This window comes from Elaeis guineensis, chromosome 3 (assembly GCF_000442705.2).
Source record: "Elaeis guineensis isolate ETL-2024a chromosome 3, EG11, whole genome shotgun sequence".
In the NCBI taxonomy this organism is placed as follows: Eukaryota; Viridiplantae; Streptophyta; class Magnoliopsida; order Arecales; family Arecaceae; genus Elaeis; species Elaeis guineensis.
In genome coordinates, this window is record NC_025995.2 from 115344414 (window position 1) to 115367244 (window position 22831).

The 22831-nt window shown below is 36.2% G+C and overlaps 1 protein-coding gene across 11 annotated transcripts; it reads left to right on the plus strand.

Annotated features, from left to right (window-relative positions):
* Nucleotides 1-257: 257 nt before the first annotated feature.
* Nucleotides 258-14594, plus strand: LOC105040703 (spermine synthase). 11 transcript variants are annotated; one of them, XM_073254541.1, is made up of 13 exons: nt 258-435; nt 1339-1556; nt 1683-1727; nt 2849-2925; nt 3004-3126; nt 4331-4435; nt 4512-4584; nt 4777-4848; nt 8381-8576; nt 11403-11532; nt 11658-11777; nt 13499-13574; nt 13721-14047. In XM_073254541.1, exons 2-13 carry the CDS (start codon nt 1370-1372, stop codon nt 13729-13731), a joined length of 1215 nt encoding a protein of 404 aa, XP_073110642.1. In that variant the 5' UTR covers nt 258-435; nt 1339-1369; the 3' UTR covers nt 13732-14047. The 11 variants fall into 11 exon arrangements, with proteins under 11 accessions (XP_073110642.1, XP_073110639.1, XP_073110640.1 ...); XM_073254538.1 differs by lacking the exons at nt 13499-13574; nt 13721-14047 and adding an exon at nt 14365-14594; XM_073254539.1 differs by having other exon boundaries at nt 13499-14047.
* Nucleotides 14595-22831: the final 8237 nt, after the last annotated feature.

Genomic DNA, 22831 nt, shown 5'->3' on the forward strand with positions numbered 1-22831 from the left:
CTAATCACAACCGCTTATTTAGATTAGCCCCCATCTATCAAGCGCGTATCTCGATGCACCACCAGTCTCGCGACGCTTTCCGTTAACAGCGATGAAGCTTATTGGCTAAGGGTTCGTCATCACAGCACTGCGCTATCGTAATCTCGCCTCGCGGCTCGCCCTTAAAAAAAAGGAACCAAAACGGACTGAGGGTAAATCGGTCATTTTGCAAAAAGAATTGAGGTCGTCACGACCTTTATAAATTCCCCTGCCCCCTCCGACATCGCATCTCGAAAACTCGAGCAGAGAGAGAGAGAGAGAGCAAGCGAGTGATCAAGCGATAAGGTTAATTACTCGATAACGGGGAATCAAAAGGAGGAGTTCAAAGCGACCTAGTCTTCCTTCAAGAAGCCATCTGCCGGCGCCTTTCTTTCCCTTGTTCGCCATTGGAACCCGGTAAGCCGAGTCAATCGCCTCCTGTTTCCCGTTCTCTTCCTCAGACTTCTTGGCGAGTTCCTAGGCCTGCGCTAGGGCTAGGTGAAACCCTAGGTCGTCGGCGAGGGCGATCTTGCTCTGGAGACGCGTCGGTTAGCGTGGCAGGGGAATCGAATGTTGATTTCTTGATTCGTGCGTTTCTGGATAACTGTCTGTTACTTCCTGAATCTTTTGCGTGATCTTCTAGTTTTTGAAGGTTCTTTATTTGCTGTTTTAGTTGCTCGTTTTTGAAGATTTATTGGAGTTTTCTCTCGGATTTATCTCTCTTCTTCGAGGTTTCTGTGGTTGGTTGGGTTTAATTTTTGGTTTTATGTCTTTCTTTTGGGAATCAAGTTGCGATTTATGCTTGGTTGCATTCTTGCGCTACGTGTTCGGTTTCTTTGTTTTTGAATAATGGTACGAGCCTTTGATTTCTTGATTGGTGTATCGTGGTTACTAGTTAGTTGCTTCTTTATTTTTATGTCGGAGTTGATTGTGATACTTTTAGAGCATCCTGTGCTGTTTTTGTTGCCTGTTTTTCTGAAGATTTCTCGAAGGTTTCCCCAAAAATTCACTTTTGTTTTTCTAGATTTCCACGGTTGGTCCTCGTTAGCGTCTTTGATAAGTGTCTAGTTTCATTCTTTTCGGACAATGGCTGGAGGCTTTTGATTTCTTGATTTGTAGCTTTCTGGGTACAGTTTAGTTGCTTCTTGAGATCCTTGCAATGGAGTTGATTTTGATTGTTGCTGAAGATTTTAATTTTCACAATATCTATATTTGTTTTTCTACGTTCCTCTGGTTCTTTCTTTTTGATGTCTTCCTTTTGGGAAATAAAATCTTTCTTCATTGTGGCTCATGCTTGTTTGCTTTCCTTTCTGACGTTAGAGACTCGAAACGGCCAAGGGAAAAAGAATACATGGAGGGAGGTGGCACAGGAAAAGATTTGGACAGGATGCAAGAAACAAATGGAAGTGGGGGAAATGGCTCCTTAAAGGTCATTCCTCCTTGCTGCTTAAAGGCAAGGGCTTCGATGCCAGAGTATGAGGCTAAATGTCATGCTACTGTGGTATCAGGGTGGTTCACAGAATCTCGGTCATGCTCCGGTAATTATCCGTTATCTGAATTTTGTTATTTGTATCTGAATTTTGTTATGTTCCTGACAATGATGATAGGTGTATGAGGTGGCTTAATTTACTGTTTTCTTTTTTCTTGCCATGGAATTGTTGCAGATAAAGCTGGCAAGGTCTTATACTACAATAATCCTATGTGGCCAGGTGCCCTCTCTTAAATTTCATGTTTAGTGTGTATAGTTTCTATATATGCATATATGTATATATGGTTTTTCTGGTCATGGACCTGCTTGACCTGACTCAACCAATAACCCCACAAATGTCAAAAGCATTCAAAACATGTGAGGAGTATCCGGACCATATCCTTATCATACTGAGACCCTTGCCATTAAGTAAATGAATATTTATGCTAATTAGTTGCTATTTACTGGGCTATATTTAGGTTCTAGTATGAAACTTTACAAGATACACACGTTCCTATCTTAAGCAAGGATTAATTCTTTGCATGACAAGGCATGTCTTGAAGTTTTAAGATATTTATAATCAATTGGAGCCCATGCTCTGTTGCAAGGATGCTGAGGATATCAGATATGGACATAGATATGCTAGGGCAGTATTTGTGCTTCACAAGATGATGAGGCTTGTTTCTTTGTTTAGGATATTTATATTCTCTAGGAGCTCCTCAAATGTTGTAGGGAAACTGAGTATTCACTGTAATGGACATTAATTTTGAATTTTCGAACTCATTTTGTTGAACCACATTTTTAGATTGTTTGTCCTTTTGGATAAGAATTTCTGAAGTTTTGACTTGGTCTACAAAGCTAAGGCTTCCTCTGTTCTCAGTTTGGTGAGATGAATTATCTTATTTATTATGATCTTGATTATGCGTATCCATGTTTGTGACATGATCTTTTCCCTTCCACAGAAGATGGCCATAGTACATCCCAATTGACTTGGTTGCATTTTATAGTTGGCCAGTTAGTACGCATTAACTCCTTTTTTACTGTCATTTTTCATAGTTGGCCTTCTGTTGGAGTTACAAATCTTTTCTGTGTTATGTGATGATTCCAATCTAGTATGATGTCAATGCATAGCTTGAACCATTTGCTCTGTTGTCTGCAAAGCTAGCTTCAATATGTGAACTTTAACCTTGAATCTTTTTTGCTCGATACTCGCATTATCATTTGCTTTGTGTATATATGGGATTTCTTTTGTTGGATATATGAGATTTCCTTTGTCATGACAACATATTAACTCAATGTTGACCTAATATTGTTTTGTGAATTCTTATATCTATTGCATGTGAATTTAATTGCTACATACAGGAGAAGTTCATTCCTTGCAAGTGGAGAAGATTCTATATCAAGGGAGGTCAGAGTACCAAGAAATATTGGTTTTTGAGGTTTTTGTTGATCTGAACTGTAGACATTTAACTATCTCGAATATTTTGAGCTCTCTCTTATGCTGCTTTCCTATGCAGTCTAAGACATATGGAAAAGTGCTTGTGCTTGATGGCATTGTCCAGCTGACGGATAAAGATGAATGTGCTTACCAGGAGATGATTGCCCACCTTCCTCTGTGTTCAATTCCATCCCCGAAACATGTAACTTTACTGATCTAAGCCTTTCTTTATCTAATTACTTTGGATACTTGATAGATTTTCAAAGTGCAAAAGACTATGTACTATAGTTGTTGTTTCCATGGTTAGGCACTTGCATGACATGACATCACATTTTATCATTTGTGGCTTAAGCTGATATTCTTATGTTTCTCTATGTTGACATTACAAGTTAATGTTACGATCATGCATCTATTAGTTCACTTATCATTTCATCTATTCAGTATAAGTGGGACTTGCTCATAATTCTTTCGTTTCATTTCTCCATAGGAAGAACAAAAGGTGAAGAGAGAAGGTGATGGTGATTTCATGCTAATGTTAAGATTGTTTGTGCTTGATGATGATATTCCCTTTTGTCTCTATGTTCACTTTAGAAAGTTAATGTTAAGACCATGAATCTATCAATTCACTTGTCACTGCATCAATGCACTATAAGTGCGACTTGTTAATAATTCTTTTGTATCATATTTCCATAGTAAAGTTGAGAAGGTCAACAATAGAAGAGAGAAGGTGATGGTGATTTCTTGCTAACTGAAACTGAGAATGTGTCAAAATCAGTTGATCAGCTTAAATTAGATGAAGGATTTTTTCACTTGGAGAAGGGACGCTATTGGATATGCTTCTGTGCTTTTATAATTGATTTACATTAATGAGCACATCAACTTTAGTTGTGCTGCGCATCATCTTGTTTAAGTTATTCTGAGAAACATTATGGTCATGATACATTTCTCTTGGTATTTTATAATTTTGAAATTATGTTCATGATGATCTAATGTTTAATTTATATGAAAATGATAGTGGTAACAAGAATCAATGTGATGAGAGGGTGTGAAATGCTGTTCCAAGTTTTAATGTTTAAAGATTTGATAGATTCTTAGATGGCATGTGGTCATTTAGGGTTCTAAAAGTTTCTTTAGGCCTGGGCTGTAGCTTGCTGGCTCTCTTGTAATTTGAGCCAATGTAAACTAATAAGCGGTTTAGAAGTAGGAAATTTGATGATAGATGGCAGGGTGGACAAGGGATGCAGAGATCTTGAGGTAAGGTTGATTATCTGTTTGGCATTTTAGTGATTTTTTTTTTCTTGTTTTTGTAATGTTCAAGCATCTCTTATCCTGTATTATCCGTGATTTTACAATACAAATAGCAATTATTCATGCTATGCCAAACTAACCAAGACTAGTTAATGCAGGTTTTAGTCATTGGAGGTGGTGATGGTGGTGTGCTTCGAGAAGTTTCTAGACATAGTTCTGTGGAGGTCATAGATATTTGTGAAATAGATAAGCTGGTCATAGATGTGAGTGTGTAAGCTGCTTGACCTCCTCATGTCATAGATATTCTTTTTTATGGTTTTATATGTATCTGTTATGCAGGTTTGTAAAGAATTCTTCCCACATTTATCTGTTGGGTTTGAAGATCCTCGAGTTCGACTTCATGTTGGTGATGGTATGTTAAGAAGTTGGCATAGGCACACCATTAACCGAGCATTTTGTATTTATGGCAATGCTGTGGTTAGCAATTTACGTCAATGTGTACAGTTATTAGAGAATGTGAAGTCATATAAGCATTTAGTTTCTAGGTGCACATTTACCTACTTATGCCTAACATTTTCCTGGGTAATATGTGGGTTTCTTACAGCTGTTGAGTATATACGAAATGCGCCTGAAGGGATGTATGATGCCATTATTGTTGATTCATCTGATCCAATAGGTGAGCTGCAGTTACCACTTCTCTGCAGGTAAAATTTATAATGGTGTTATGGTTCATTTAGAAATCATTGAGGGTGAACATTTTCATATCTAGATGCTAGGTCTTTAAAATATTATCTTTGCTTGGAAGAAATTACTTCTTATATCATTGCAACAGGCTGCTCAAAACTTAAATGATCTATTAGAAGGTAACAGCCAATAATTTATATTCACAGACATACCAAGCTGTCAGTTTTTTACAGTGGTAGTGGAATTATTACACGTTGACATACAATGTCAAATGGTATCATTCAGTTAGGTAATCACTAACACTTTTAGTTATGAACCTACAAGTGTTGTTCACTGCCATGCTGTTTTATATGTGCTCCTTATCTTTTTACTATTTTGCATGTAATGAACTATTGGTTTTTAAAATAATCTGCTCGACCTTATTGATGATGATCTGTCTTGTATAGTTTGCTTAAACTTCATATGGTCTGTATCTAGGCTGTGGGATGTTCCTCCTTCAGCTAGTCACATCGTAATAGTGTTAGCTTTCCTTTTGGTCTTTTGTCACGCTTCATGATCTCTGTTATATGGTTGCTTAAACTTCATAGGGTCAACACATCTAGGTCGTGGGATGTTCCTCCTGTGGCTAGTCATCATTTTCATACAGTATTGTGTTAGCTTTCGTTTTGGTCTTCTGCAACCCTTTGTGATTAGAGGGAGGATCCACCTTTTATCTGTTGGCAGTATCTATCTTTTATTTTTAGGTGACATTGGGCTTTTGTTTTTTCCCAAACTTTTGAGGTCCAAGAAATCTTATGTGTATTGACCCATTGGGATGTTATGAACATACTTTATGCACGTCATGCCTTTTCTCTTTAATTTAATGACCTTATCTCCAAGCAATCCTTTGTATCTTCATTCTAGTATCTTTATTTCATGTTTTTTTTTTTCAAAAATGTATTTGTGTTTTCCATATATTCTTCTTTTCTCCATAGTGGAACTCTATTTTCTTCTTCCTTGGGTATGATTGTTGTGCCAGTCATGGAGTCGTCCCTTACTACTGCTATTGTTGTCGTTCTTGGTAGTGCTTCATGACTTCATGTTTCATCATGCATTGCTATCTGGTCTTGCTTTTTTTTATTATCTCCCTTTGTTGGTGCCTTTATTGAGAGTTATAACCTTCATTTCCATGCCTAGAACAAATCACTGTTCAATTTCTTGGCAACATCAATAGCACACATATTGTTGACATCATCTGTTCTGTTGAAACCACATGTCATTTTACATCATTTCAGCTGACTTTGCTAGCCACTTTCTCTGCTGTCAGCTAACTTTGCTAACTGCTTCATTCTGCTGCAATGGTTCTATCAACCCTTGCGTGTTGCAGCTGTGTGGAATACATCATTCTTCCGTTCTTGCAGTAGATTACATACTTGTAATGATATAAGCTGGATTCCCTGCTGTGCTTTGACACCAGGTGTGACATTACATCCAACTGGGGGTGTACATAGGCTGAACTTGAGCGAGCCAACCCCAGCTCCAGCTTGGCTTGATTGACAAGCAGGCGGGTCAAACTTGGCTTGAGTTCAACTGAAGCTCAGAGAACCTGGCTTGAGCATGGGTCATTCAGAACTTGAGCTTGCTCAATTATTATTATTATTATTATTATTGTGGGGGTTGGGGGGCACAAGATCTAGGACCGTCAATCAAGAAATTTGGGGTGGCCATGGACATGACAAGGTGGTCAAGGTGAGGCAGAGCTCTAGATGGAAGCAAAGGTGGTGTGATGAAGGGACTGAGAAGATCTAGCTGTCAGTGAGATTGATGGCCTGCAGCAATCAGGGGAGATTGTTGGCTTTAAGTTGGTGGCACAGAGATGAGATCTTATGGCTTGCTGCTGCTGCTGCTGCTGCTGCTGCCATTAAGAAAGAGAGAGAAGGGAAAGGAAGGGAAAGGGAAAAATAATGAAGAGAAGAGAGAGATTATAGCTGACTGTGGGTTTCTCCTCTTTTGATCCTTTTTGTAGAAGGATTTTGGTCTCAACCATTGGTCTTGATCCAGTAGCTGGGAAAATACAACTCTGATATAGCTTGATCTCCTTCAAGTTAGTGATTTTTACTCTTAGATTTCATCTGTATTTGAAATACTTTTATACATGATTTGCTATACCATCTCATACTATCCGGTATGAAGCATACCATACCATATTGGTACCATGCTGGTACGCCATACCATCCCATACCGACACTACCGTACCGTACCATACCGCATTCCAAAACTATAATAGGATTTTATCGGTGTGGGGTTCGGTATTGACATAGCGAACCTTTCTTTTATATAACAAATAAAAATAATAAAATATATAAAATGTATAGAATATAAAAATATGCTTATTATTTATTTAGTTATATTCGAGCTATATTGACATGATTATAAGTGAGCGGGTCCAGCTCTTGTTTGGCTTGCATATGTTGAGCTCATAATCTTTGCTTGTCTTCAGCTCATACTAACTGAGCAAGCTTATTTCCAGCTGAATTATGAGCCGAACATGAGCTGCCGACGAACGGCTTGCTTGTTTGACAAACCTAATCCAACTGCCTTTGCTGTCTTATACTGCTTGCACTGTAAACGCTTATGCTCCATTTTGCTTCTTCAGTGCCATCTTATCTCACATATAGCCATCTTAAATTTGATCACTTGATGCTATTGTTCTGGTAAATTACTTGGGTATTTAAATGCTACTTGAGCCTCCTTGCTGTGGTTTGACACGTTGCAACATCCATCCAACTGCCTTAGGTGTTTTTGCAGCTTGTGTGGTTTGTGGGTATATGCGGTTACTATTTTTTAATTATCTAAAAATAAGTATAATATATCAAGTACAATAAAAACAAAAAAATAACGATAGTAATTCTTTGTGGATCAATAAATAGCAATATTAATAACAATAACAGCTAATATTTAGTGCTCGTTACTTGACTTGACTATAACATAATCAGTATTTTATCACTATTAATACCTGTACTAGGCCCACCACCTGCTTTGCTTGGTTGTCATCTCTTACATTTATTGGCTTGATGCCCTTATGAAAATTCCATTGTGTGCATCACTTGCTCACTAAATGTCATTTGGAAAGAAAGTATCTTTATTGTGTCTTCAATTATTTTTGAAATGGTTCCAATAGTCTTCAATTATTTAGTCTTCATTTGTATTCGTCATTTCTCAGCTGGTGCTATTAGTTATATAGACAGCTGCCTATCCACATGTGACTAGCACAGCCAAACCATGGTGCTCCCTGGCACCTTCATAAAAGCATGTTACTCTATGCAACTGAACAAGTCTGGAATCAATGTTTTCTTGCTTTTCCTTCTTTTCTTTCTTTAATGTGGAACTAGTATGCTTCCAACTTAACTTTTCCTGCCTTGCTCTGATAAATTCACATTTCCAAGGGATTAATTATTTTATTTTTACCATTTTTTTATGTTTTGTTTTGCTAGTACATTTATCATTAGTGTTGCACACTGAGCCTTCCCCTTATTGATTTACAGGGCCAGCTCGGGAACTTGTTGAAAGGCCATTTTTTGAGACAATTGCAAGGGCATTAAAGCCTGGTGGTGTTCTTTGTAATCAAGCAGAAAGCATGTGGCTGCATACCCATCTTATTCAGGATATGCTTTCTATTTGTCGTGAAACATTTAAGGGTTCTGTTCATTATGCCTGGACAAGTGTACCCACATATCCTAGGTACTTATACAGTTATGTTGTTATTATATTTTTCTTTTTTGTGTGAATAGTTTTTGGTTATCTTTATCTGATTCTCAGAAGCTTTTTACATGATGTTTGGCACAATGGTGGTTACAATAATGTTGCACTCTGTTTCTCTTCATGTCTGTAACAGAGTGCCTGGTTCCTCCTGAAGCCTTTGATATCAGGAAAGTCTACTTCAAGTTGGGCATAGGTAGACTTAACTCTTGGACAGAAGTCTCCATTAGACAGTTTGGTATTGCATACAGCACTCAATCATATTAAATGATTACAACGTGCTGATTTTGGTGTGTGAAAGTGGGCAAGGGCTCTATGGATGCTTGGCATCCATGTCTATGTGATGCCTCTTATAACTTAGTGATTGAGGTAGCCAAGCATCCATATGGCCCCCAAATGTAGCCTTTTTAGTTGGGTATCGAAGAATAATTCAGCTAGTGATAAATCTTCAATTCTTGAAAATGTAAAAAAATTATGATATGTAAAGTTAGATGTTCATACATATGGGAATTTAAGAAAGAAAGATGCTACATTGATCTCGTAGTCAAGGTTTGCTGTATCGGTTGGTACCATACCATACTGGTATCGAATTGGTATGCAGTCCCATACCATACCAACAAATGGTACATCTTACCATCTCGTATTGTACCACATACCGACATTGTAATAAGATGGTCCCGGTATGGGTTCCGATAACGAGACGGCAAACCTTACTCCTGGTACTTTGTAGCCAAGCAATAAGCATAGGTTGATAGCAACAATGATGACATTAGCAATTACTTATCTATGAACATTTGCTGATTAATGAATACTTACTCAGTAGTGAATATTTTATGAATATGTTAAAATTAATTTGTGAATGGTTTAAGAACCAATTTTGAATTACTTGTAGATTTTTGTATTGTTTGGGGATATCTTGTATAAAAATTTTAGCAATGAGTTGAAAAATTCAAAGTATTGGGACTGTTTATGTAGCAATCTCTCTCTTTTTCCCCTGAAGGAAAACTTCCATTTTAATCATTTTTTCTTGTCATCATAAATTGAAACTTGCTGGATTGTTTGCCATCTTTCTATGCTATACTGTACTATTTAGTGGATCAGTTTGAGATAGTTTCTTTACAACACACTTAAACCAACTGCCCCCTATGGCAAACTTAATATACCTTTGTTGCCAAACACAAGCGTGATTTACCTGTTTTGGTCATGATATTAGGTGGATTCCCCTCATTATCAGCCCAACTCACTTTGCGAAGTAATGAGTCATCTATGTATAAAGTCCGGAAAAGTTAGCATAACAAGGGATTTGATTTAATATCTGGATACTTTAGGACTAAGACTTTTGACTGCTTGTATGCTAGCATTTTATTTGTCTCTGTAAATTTTTTCAGCAGTACATGTAAATGTTAAATTTGAAAAGCAAAAATTACAGGTATCTGTGGTGAAACAATAACCATGTTAGTTACTGCTTATCCAACTGGTTTATTGCCTTTCAAATCCTCCTGCCCCTTTCATTCTTAATATGGGCAGCAGTCACTGTCAATGGTAGTAGCAAAAGCACCTCTCACTGATGCTATCCGCATTGTCTTCGAGTTTTCTGTTACTAATATCTGGTCCTGTTTTTTCAACTCCAAGTTTTTCTCTATACATGGTTCTATAATTCAAGATTGTTACTGAACAGTTTGCTAATAACAAAAGAATAGTTGGTTAACTCATTGAAGTTGATGGTGGTCAGCAATCATTCTTTGCTCCTTGTGGCCAGTGGCTGATCCAGGATATTATGTAAGTTGGAACAATCCTGATAACTAGTGTTCATGAATACATCTAACAAAAAAGTTTATTGAGAGGAATAATAAAAGTATAAAAGTTTACATCTTCTCATTAAAATCTATTGAAGTGTTCATTTAAATGATACAAGCAAACCAGTATAAGATAGAAGTATAAAATAATAAAGAAGATAAATGAAAAATAAATTGATCCCTAGTGAGAAGTCTATAATATTTTACCAACCACTGTTTCTTTTACATATAACATTTTTAGCAAAGGCTCTGACCAAAAACAGTGCAATGACTATATATAAAAGAAAAGTTAAACATGCACAAGCGAAACAATAATAATAAGATAAAATGAAAATGATGAGCCCCCTCTCTCTCTTGGAACTTAGTAAGGGGATATGACTGCAAGAAGCATGCTGGCTCTTGTTCTGTTTTACCTACTGTATTCCAACATGGTTGCCAATTTAAAGATATCCTGAACTGGGAAAGCCAAAAAGGGGCAGATCATGGTTGGGTTAAGAAAAAGAATAAGAGGCATTGTTCAGGGATGAACCTAAAAGAATACCAAACTCTCTTCATCTACCAAATATCAAATAGCCCAAGCTTTTTACTTGGCATTTTAGAAAAGTCATATTATTAGTTGGTTCTTTGTTCACCAAGAACCAGCAACGTTTCCCACCTGAGATAATATATATACAAATGAGAATCATGATTTAAATAGATAAGTTTGAATTAACTCCAAAAGAGATGAGTAGCTGTGGACTGTAATAGCTACTCCCAAAAGCTTTTTTTTTTTTTTTCCCTCTTTTACTGCCATGATAGGAGTGCATGGCAGCAGCTAGCAATCAAATGGAGCAAATAGCCCTCTCAAATATCTGAGACATTTCTCCAATCCAGGGGGCCAACTGTACCGCCGGCCCCCTGGACACATCTGGCTCCACCAATGTTTGTACCTTATGAGACAATCTTAGCAACACAAAATGGCTACAGTTTAGATTCACATTCTTTGATGTTTCTATATTGAATGTATATGCAGTGGTGCAATTGGATTTTTATTATGCGCAAAAGATGGCCCACCAGTTAACTTCATGAACCCTATAAATCCAATTGAGAAGCAGGAAGGAGCAATCAAGGTTGGGAGAGAGGTCAAATTCTATAACTCAGAGGTATTGTTATTGTTAGGAATGGTTTAAAATTACCACTAACAATTATTGTGGTTTCACTGGCTTCTTGAACTTCCTTTTATTTCTTCTTTCTAAATTTTAAGTGACGTGGCTGGCTGCTCATATAGTTAATATTACATGGCATCAAATTGGGTGACCTATTTGTTATTCAGATGCACAAGGCTGCATTCATCTTGCCATCATTTGCAAAGAGAGAGATAAATGCTGTTTATGCTTCTTCAACAATGGTAAAATTCTCGTAAATTTACTTGTTTTGCTACTCGTGCCAGAATTTTATTTTATTGGTGCATGGAAAATTATGGACTGATGGCTTGAGAGTGTCTTAGAAAGTTCAATCTTTGACGAGCTTTGTTATGTTAACTATAAATATGATAACTTGTCATGGGATGCTTTACTCAAAAAAAAAAAAAAATTGTCATTGGATGCAAATCATGTGTAACTAATTGGTTGCAACAGAGTCCTCCTATTAAGTGTTGGCTTTCTTATAAATAACAAGCATTAAGGTTCCTGTAATGTTGTCCAATATTTTGCTTTTACCCTAATGGTTGAGACTTAAGATATTTGAAGAAATAGATTAAATATATCAAGGGAATTCTTTTTCCTGAATATTCCAAGTGGAATCTTCTCTTTTATGTTATGTCTTTTATTGATTTTGAGCAGAAAATATGCATTTCACAAGCAAACATAATTGGAGAATGATTCTATGATGGAATGATTTGAATAGTAGCTCTCAAGTGATGCCACGAAATGCTTTTCATTTAGAGTGGTGGCTGGGTGGGGGTGAGTTCGACTGCTATGTGTTAAGGCAGAAAACGTGCTTTTTTAAAACAAGCATGATTGAAAAGTTCTTCTCTGAAGAGAATACTTGAAAAGTAGCTTCCAGGTGATGCTTGGAAATGCATTTGGGTGTCCCTCTGCTTTATGTGTTGAAATTTGACCTTTTCCCCATAGTAACATTTTTGTTGTCTTATTTCCCCTTGTGGTACGTGTGGGTTGTATGGTTCCTTTATAATCAGATCCTGCTCTGATAGGTCTGAGAAGAACGTTATATTTTGACTTGATGGTCAGGTCAAATCCTGAAACTAAGAATCAGCGTGTAGGTCTAGTATAACCCGACTCTACCTCATCAACAAAATTAATTAGACATGAAATTTCTAAAAATCTGGGTCACTTGGAAAACTGCTTAACCATGCTTCAAGGAGCTGCACTCCCCCAACCCCAAATTCTCGGGGACCCCAGGCATGCATGTTCATGTCTTTTTTTTTTTTATTCTCTTCCTCTATTCTTGAGCCCTTTCTAGAATCTAATTTCTATCGTTTTTCTTAACAAAAAAAACTTCTAGACCCTTAAAATGCCATTGGCCTCCACTTCTCTTCCCATCTTTCTATTTTTCATTTCTTCTTTGCTCTTTTGTCCTTTCTTTTCTTGCTAATATATAGGAACCAGTGTTATCATGTACCATCTCTGGTTTGCATCTGTATCAGATATCAATGCTTGCCGGATACTTCTTAGGTTCATGTTCTACAATTGTATTATCTTATTTTTCAGAATTAAAAAATATTCCAAATACTTCATGTATACATTGTAGATACGTAATGAGAGGTTGAGGATTAATTTTGTAGTATACATTAATATCAAAATATAAAGTATGGATTATGGTCTAAATGACTAATTATGAGCTTGTAGAAGTTATTGCTGCTGTGTAAAGTATGTATGTGCGCATGCATGTATTCTAGCTACATCATATCCTACTTTTAAAGATCTGTTGTATTGGCATATCTGTATTGTGTCGTATCCGTACCCTATCCTTGTCCATGCTTTATAGGCTAATCGTACACATGCAGAAATTGAATATATAAAATTATGAAGAGAATATAACACCTGTCTACCATCTGTTTACCAATTTGGCAACCTTAATGGGAGTAAGCTTTTTGGATTTTTTTTGAAGTTGAAAGGAACTGCAATGTGGGTGAAGATTATAGGGAACTGCTGTTTAAAATCTCAAGGGTCGGAAAGGGGAAAAGGTTTGCCTTTAGATTTAGTGTGCTACAAAATATATTGAAGTTTCCCCATACCACTGGTCCTGAACTTCTGTTACAGTCCTCAAACTATGACATGTTTCCTTCCTTCAAAAATGCAACACCATTCATCCATTGATGTATTGTGGCAGGTGCAATTTAAACAGGCTGATGCATGTTGAAGACAAATGCAGCAGCAGAAAATGCAGACCTCACTTCTTAGGACCTGGTAAAATGGGTCATTTATGGATAGCGATTGAGTTTGGGAGAGAGTAGATGCCAAGTAGGGGACTTCATAACACAATTGGAGATGTATATTGCCATTGATAAATAAACTCATGATGTATCTTGTGACTACCGAAAAAACTGTGTTCACGATTAAATGATGCGCAGATACTTAATGTGGCCTAATATGAATGAAAAAATAAGTTTGACATTTTTCAACAAATTAGATCAATTGATATAGGTTGGTTGCACAATATGCTCATGTTATCATGTGAGATCTGTTTTCTGTGATCGTGGCCATAAATCATGAACTTTATTCTTATTCGGGTGCTAAAATTGTGCACAGCCATTTTATGGACTTGCTAAAACAGTCACGGAGACTTACTACAGGCTCAACTTTTTCAATGCTGGCAGTCTCTGCTAAGATTAAATATGAAGTTTGATTTCGTGAAACATTGTACGATGACATCTAATTTTGTTATTTTAGGTCTATTAATGGTTCTGGGGATCCTGCGGCAGCAGACAAGCTTATCTAATTGACTGATTCCTTGCCTGTTATTTGTCACGGTAGATGCGCTTTTTATCCATCGTTACCACGGAGGGTTGGAAGTGTTCATTGCGTGCCGTTGACTTGCGACCAAGGTGTGTTTGGGCCTGGAGGTGTGGTGAGGGAAGTGACTTCCAAAGACTAAATTGGGGCCAAAGTTTGACATCATAAAATTTTAAGTAAAATATTCATATGACATTGAGTAGCTAAACAGTGCAATTAAAAGGCATATAATTATTTCTTTATCATAGAAATTCTTCCTGTGTAAAATTGACAGCCTTACAGAATTTTGTACATGGAGATGTTTGTCGTGCAGCATGTGCAGGTTTGCTGTTTCCAGACTTCCAGGGGTCGGAAATGATCATTCCCTGTCCCCAGGTCGATTAAAGAAGTTGGAGCGACTAAGAGATGTGTATAAACTTCAGAAGATTTGAAATTAGATCAACAATAAATATGATAATTTTAGTTGGTCCATCGATATTTGATCCGAATGAGATGGGTTTTATCCGGTCCGATTAAATTTGAGATGAGTATGGATTTAAAAAAAATATTCAAAATAGATTTGGATCGGATATGAATAATGATATATTTTATTTCAAATTCAATCTGATATATTTTTAATATATATTTTTTTAAAAATTATAATAATATTATATTATTTATATATATTTGATTCAATTTTTTTTTTCTATCCAATTCAATTCAATTCGCATCTTTATTTGATCTGATATAAAATTTTTAATATTGTCATCCCTAGCCAATTGGCCAAGCTAAGCAATGCAAGTTGGCCAATATCCAAATCAAGTACAAATAAGACTTGAAATTAGATCCCATAAAATGAAATTACGTATATATCTTGCATTTAGATTCTTGTATATATTGAGTGCACGTAGACATTAGGTACTCATTCATGTGACACTATGCCACGTCACTATATTTATTGATCTATTCCTTACTTGACAAGGTATCTTATTGATGCCTCAACGGGGAGCTTTTTTTTCAGAATAATACAAAAAAAAAATTTAAATATCAAAATAATTCAAAACCAAATTTTTTTACCAAACTAATGCAAAAGAGAAAAACACCATTTTGAATGACATTTTTCCCCCCTCCACGTCATCCTATTTTCCACGATGGCATCGTCCCAAAAAAAAAAAAAAAGAAACGCCAATTGAAATGGCGTTTTCAATTTTTTCCATAAAAAAAAAGGGAAAAAATCGAGAAATAATGGAAATTTTTTTTTAATTTTAAAATTAATAAATAAATTTAAATTTTAATTTTGATTGGAATTTAGAATATAAAGATTTGAATTTGTAATTCAAAAAAAAAATAAATTTAGATATTTTTTTTTCAAATTATTTTTAAAAAATGTGAAAAAAAATCTTAAGAAATTTAAAAATAAAAAATATCATAGAAAATAAAAAAAAAGAGAAAGAAATATGAAAGAAATAAAAATTTGAAATTTAATTGAAAAACATCATTTCAAATGCTTGTCAAAAAAATTAAAAAAAGAATTTAAAAAATAAAATGTAGCATTAAAAAATAAAAACTTTTAAAAAATAAAAAAATAAGAATTAGAAATTAAAATTTTAAAAAAATAAAATTTTAAAGATTAATTGAAATAAAAATATTTTTTCAAATTATTTTCTCAAATTAAAATTAATTTATTTTAAAAAAATCAAAAAAAAATTTAAAAATAGCCTAAAAAAATTTCATAAAAACATAAAGAAATGAAAAAAATAGAAATTATAATTGTAATTGAAGAACAAAGTTTATAATTTTTAAATTTAAGAAATAAGAATTAAAATTATAATTAAAATTAAAAAAATATTTTAAATTACTAAATTGTTGCTCTTTGGATTGATTTTGATGATTACAAAGCATTTGAAGGGGTACTAATGATTTTCGCTTGAAAAAGACTTATTGCTTTTCAGGGGCAAAATCGTAATTTTATCGAATCCTGATTTGAAAGTATCAAATGATAGAACAAAAGATTTGTGATCCATTGGTGAAAATTTTATTATTTTTGGACTTATATTTTAAAAGATATGCATGTTTGAAAAACATGAGTCGACTCATGGCACATGAGATGATTGGCACGCTGAATTTTTGGATGGCACAAATTTGGCACACCCTGTGAGTCGACCCCCAAGGCATGAGTCAACCCATGAGTCGACCTCTGCGGGTTTTGAGCCAATTTTACAGAACCTTGCTTCCCTTTTGATTTTCTGGTGTTTTTCCACAGAGGTCGACCCATGAGTCGACCCCCAGGCATGAGTCGACCCCTGTGACGGGATTGTTCTGCAACGGCTAGTTTTTAATCCATTTTAAGTACTTTTAATGCTCATTTAATGTGGTCTAACGGCTCTATTTTAGCTCAGAATGTTTTCCACTATTTCTTAAAGCTATAAAAGGGACAAAAATGTGGGAATCATCAAGAAGAATCAACAAGAGAGATTTTGAAAAAGGGATTTCAAGCAAACTTTTCAGCCCTAGCAAAAGCTCACTCAAAGCATTCAAGAAGCCTTTAATCCAAGCTCACCAACTCCTCAAGTGCACATTCAAGTCTCCAACCACCTTGAGAAAATCAAAAAGGGTCTTCTTCTTCTTGAGTAAAGTGTATTTAAAGTCTCATACGCTCATTAAAGGAGCTTTCTCTGTACTTTTTGTGCTATTCATTGTTATACTCTATTTGAGTTAGTGTTTTTGCTTTGGAAGGGTTCCAAAACAAGGGAAGGTTGATCTGAACCTTGAATCGGAGTGTATTGGGTTGACTTGTACCCGGAAAACAAGTGGACTAGCTTGGGATAGCTAGAGTCGGAGTTTCCGACATTTGTATTCTGGTTGAATACAAGATTAGTGGATTGAAATTCCCAAGTAGGAGCTTGGGGAGTGGATGTAGGTGCAAGGTTGGCATCGAACCACTATAAATCTTTTTGTTTGTGTTGTGCCTAATTGCTCTTCTTTGACTCTCCATTATTCTCTTGCATTCTTGCATTTAGCCATTAGTCTTGAATTAACTTTACTCTCCCAAGTTATTTAGCTATTGTCAAACATTTTTTCATAAGACATAAGTTAAGCATAAAATTTTTAGAAACCCAATTCACCCCCCCTCTTGGGTTGCATAGTTGGGCAACATAAATTAATTTAAATATAATTTTTTTAAAAATATTTTAAATAAAGGAACAAAATACGTAATAGAATGTCAAAAAGATAAAAATGGAAGAAAACTAAAATTAAAATATAAAAATATAAAAATTATAAATTAAATTAAATGAAATATATCATAAAAGAATAAAATAAAATTAAATTAATTATAATTTTTTTTAGGGTATTTTATAAATGTGACTTAAAAAAAATTAATTTGAATTAAATTTTGATCAAAAAATAAATACATTAAAAAGTTAAAAAATATGGAAAAATGTGGAAAAAAATTTGTAAATTGAACTTTAAAAAAAATATATTTTTTTAAATTATTGTAAAAAAATTATCTGAAGAAAAGAAAAAAATATTGTAAAAAAATAAAAAATATCCTAAAAAAGAAAGAATTTCATAAAAATAGAAAGAAATGAAAGAAATTAAAAAATAATATAATTATAAATTTGAATAAAAAAATTAAATATTTAATATGAAGTAATAGAATGTCAAAAAGATAAAAATGGAAGAAAACTAAAATTATAATTTTAAATTATAAAAATTATAAATTAAATTAAAAAATATATCATAAAAGAAGTAAATAAAAGAGAAAAAATGGTAATAAAATAGAAATTATAATTATAACTAAAAAAAATTAACTTTAATTTAAATTAAAAATTATCATTCAAATTACTATCCTCATTAAAAAATTTAATAAATCAAAAAAAATCAAGAAAAAATAATTATCATTCAAATTACTATCCTCATTAAATTAAATTTTTTTAAAAAAATATAAAAAAAATAAATTTAAAAAATAAAATTTATCAGAAAGAAAGCCAAGGGATCGACTCACAGAGTGTGGCAGTTAAAAATTTTGCATGCCGTTAAGTCCTTTTAACCATGAGTCGATTCATGGGGTCGACTCAAAAATATAAACTTGTTTTTCTTATAAAATACGCTTCCAAAAATATTGAAATTACCTCCAATAGATAACACATCTTTTGTTCTTGCTTTTGAGACTTCCGAATCAGATCTGATAAATGCTTTGTAACCATTAAAATCAATTCAAAGAGCAACATTCGATATATTATTATTTACGTTATAATTTTTATAATCCTTTCAGCATAACTTTTTCTCTCCTAATGTTCTGAGACACGTTCGAGTATGTGTATCCATATGCACAAATCATAATATCCGATCATTTGAAATTAAATAATATAAAATAAAATTAATATTTAATATTATTAAATAAAATAAAAATATCAAACGTACAAAAAAAATAGTACAATAAAAATGTAAAAAATAGTAAATACAAATATAACAAAGACTAAGTCCCACAAGGACGTCGCAGCACCCGTGGTCGCTTGGACCTTCTCAGGAAGGTCCTCGCCGGCTGCTCCTACTGTGATGGCTCCTCTCCTATATCAATGGAGGAGATCTGCTGATCATGCTGCTCAGGAATAACTGATGCTGTCGGATCATCTACGGACTGAGAGACCCGTTCAACTCTCTCATCTGGATACACGGATGGACCTGAAAAGAAAGTATCATACTCATGTGGCCAACTGGTACCCGATGATGTCATCTGGGGGATGTAGGAAGAAGAAGACGCTGCCATCTATGGATGAAAAGGCGGTGGCATCTGTGCAGCATCGAATGATGACATATGCGGAATATGCGGTGATGGCATATGTGAAACATATGGTGACGGCGTATAACTCATATCTGGCGCCCGAACTGCTTCATACCAAGGCGCACAGGTATGTGGATCAACATCAATCGCCATCAATGTTCCGGAACTTGTTCTCTCTATCTCCCGCAATATCTGAATCCGCTCGTCCTCATCAGTCGTAGATAAAGCACGACGAGCATCCAACACAAGATCCGACATAGAATCAGTCTATAAAATAAAAATAGAACAGTTAGTATAAAACAGTCAGTATAGTGTAAAATATAAAACAGAAATATAACACAAATAACATGAAATAATTTTCATAATCTTATCAAAAGACGCACAGTAGAACTCTCGCCCTCGTATCCAGAAACTGCATATTGAGACTGTCCAACGACTCGCACCGTAATGCTAAAAAACCAAGCCATGTAGTCATCAGTATATGAACGGCCTCTCAAAATAGGATCACCATGAATAATGTGATCTAGACGTGCATCCCAAATATCGATATACTGTGCATGTCTGATACGCCAGTCAATACGAGCTCTCCCTCATCGATCAATACGATGAAGTCCCTGGCTGGTATCAAACTGCTCTGGGATGCCCTGAGTCTGACCAAACTGCCGCAGGACACGATCGGAAAGATGCCACTCTACCACATCAAAACAAATAAGTGGCACCCTAGCAGTCCATATATCGTGTCCAACTGTACACATCTGCGGCAGTATAGCCAATATCCCATCTGTATATGACTCCCACAAAAATTAATATAGTTAAAATAAAAAAAATAGTAAGCTAAAATTTTAATAGATTATGAATACTGTAAAATGATATTTGTAAAAAATTTAAAATTTATCCGTCTAGATGTATCAACTAATGTATCCAACTGGCACCTATAAACCTGTGCCACTCTTGTCGATACGTGATGAACGTTGAATGCAACGTTCCATCTGTTTCACCATGTACTAATATTAAATAAATTTGAAATAATAAATTTCAAAAAAAAAAAATATTTCGATACCTGTATCCCAATGGTCCGTCTAGTCTGAATGGAACATCAGGATCCTGCTGCTCTGATGGCATCTCGAGCAACTGTCGTCATAATGGACTGATAGTCGGCATACGTTCCCATACCCAAATCTGCAAATTTTGAAAATTAAATAAATGATATATCCAATGTAAAATATATCTAATGTAAAATTTTTAATTCACATACCTGTAATAATACAAGATAACCGCCAATCTCGCTCCGATCAGCATAAGAACCCCGACACATAGCTCGGTATAGGCAAGCTAGTACTGCACTGCCCCAACTGAGTCGACGAGCGAAGTCTAAATCCTCTAATAATGGCAAAAATATCAACTTCATCTTATTCGATGAAGTATCAGGTAACAGGACACCATCTAACAACCGCAGCACCTGACCCCTAACATACTGTTGCACCATCTCCTCTGGTGCATCATCCGCAATATGAAAATGTCGATAACGATCATCCAAACACTCAATCCTGAGTCGTGAATGATCGAAAAAATATGCGTCGGGCTCAAACCCTAACAATCACAAGCACAAAGCCTGCCACTCTGGAATGGTAAGTGTGGGATCAACTCCGGTAACTAGATCTCCATCAACTGGTAGTCCAGTAAGGATGCTGACATCCTGTAAAGTGATGGTCGCCTCACCAAATGGAAGATGAAATGTGTGTCTCTGGACGCCATCTCTCAAGCAAAGCAGTAATAAGACCAACGTCCATCTGTATACGACCAATCCGATATACTCCATAAAATCCCACATATCGTAAATAATCTAACACTCTATGTAGGATGTCCTCTGTCCTCCAAAAATCAGTATCGGATCGTCGTAGACGAAGGTGTCTGGGCTCTTGCAATAAAATATAATAATTAGATAACGTATATAATTTTTAAAATAAAAATTTAAATAATAAATAAGATTGTAATGCTTACGCCGCCATCTAAAATAGTCTGTGATCGATGGTGCTCCTGCAATGTAAGAATACTGCTGTCTCGAGGATCGAGATATCGCGGATCGTAAGCCATAATATGCTGTCTCAAGCAATATTATCACAGATATATTAAAAAAATAAGATAATATATTTAAAATTTTTTTTAAATATAATTTTATCACACAATACAACTTAAATACAAAATTCAGTTCATCCCAAGATATTAAACACGTAAATTCAAATACAATCTCACACAAAGTCATAAAACAATGACAAAAATAAATCTTCGAAGCCTTCAATTTCTTCCGGTGCTTGAAGTTGAAGTATGTTGAAATATCTTAGGACAGCGACGGCGATCATGACCCTGTTCCCTACAAATACCTTCTGCTTTCCACACCATGCTTTCCTGTATGATACTGTATAGGAGAAGGGAGAGAGAGAGGAAGAGAGAGAGAGAGGAAGAGAGAGAGGAGGGGGTCGGGGCCCACCGTCGGGATGCGGGGCCCGCCGCCGGGGGGCGCGGCCCACCGCAGGCCGTCTGTGGCCGGCGGCCAAGGGAGAGAGAGAGGAAGAGAGAGAGAGAGGAAGAGAGAGAGGAGGGGGCCGGGACCCACCGCCAGGACGCGGGGCCCGCCGCCGAGGCGCGCGGCCCGCCGTCGGCCGTCTGTGGCCGGCGGCCAAGGAGAAGGGAGAGAGAGGAAGAGAGAGAGGAAAAGAGAGAGGAGGGGACCGGGGCCCACCGTCGGGACGCGGGGCCCGCGGCCCATCGCCGGCCGTCTGTGGCCGGCGGCCAAGGAGAAGGGAGAGAGAGAGGAAGAGAGAGAGGAGGGGGCTGCGGCCCACCGCCGGGACGCGGGGCCCACCGTCGGGGCCCGCGGCCCACCGCCGGCCGTCTGTGGCCGGCGGCCAAGGAGAAGGGAGAGAGAGAGGAAGAGAGAGAGAGAGGAAGAGGGAGAGGACGGGGCCGGGGCCCGCCGTCGGGGTGCAGGGCCCGTCGCCGGGTTGCGCGGCCCGCCGCCGGCCGTCTGTGGCCGGCGGCCAAGGAAAAGGGAGAGAGAGAAGAAGAGAGAGAGAGAAGAAGAGGGAAAGGAGGGGGCCGAGGCCCGCCACCGGGGTGCGGGACCCGCCATCGGGGCGCGCGGCCCACCGCCGTGCCGCCGGCATGAGAGAAATAGAAAAAGACAGAGAGGGAAAGAGGGAGAGAGAAAGAGGAAGAGAGAGAGAGAGGCGGGAAGAGCTCACCGCCGCCGAGAGCTCGCCACCGTGCCGCCGTGCCGCCGAAGAGACGTCGGAGAAGATCGAGAAGGGAGAAGGGAGAAGGGAGAAGGAGAAGAGGGAGAAGGAAGAAGGAGGGAAAAAGGGGTTTGGGGAGGGGAAAATGCCATTCTCTTTGGCGTTTTCTCCTTTTTTTTATTTTTTTAATTTTTTTAATTTTTTTTAATTATCTATTTGTAATCTTTTAATAAATAAATTTAATTAAATAATGAAAATAATAATTTAAATGATAATTTTTAATTTAAATTAAAATTAAATTTCTTTCAAATTTATAATTATAATTTTTATTTTATTACTATTTTTTATTTATTTTTTTTATGATATTTTTTTAATTTATTTTAAAATTTTTATCATTTGAAATTATAATTTCAGTTTTCTTCCATTTTTATCTTTTTAGCATTCTACTACGTATTCTTTTCCTTTACTTAAAATATTTTTTAAACAATTA

Excerpts from the sequence above, each read along its gene's own strand:
- LOC105040703 (XM_019849276.3), top strand. The coding sequence starts at position 1,178 with ATGGAGTTGATTTTGATTGTTGCTGAAGATTTTAATTTTCACAATATC. Across the intron at positions 1,557-1,682 it reads AGAATCTCGGTCATGCTCCG|ATAAAGCTGGCAAGGTCTTA; the intron begins GTAATTATCCGT and ends GAATTGTTGCAG. Across the intron at positions 4,436-4,511 it reads TAGATAAGCTGGTCATAGAT|GTTTGTAAAGAATTCTTCCC; the intron begins GTGAGTGTGTAA and ends TCTGTTATGCAG.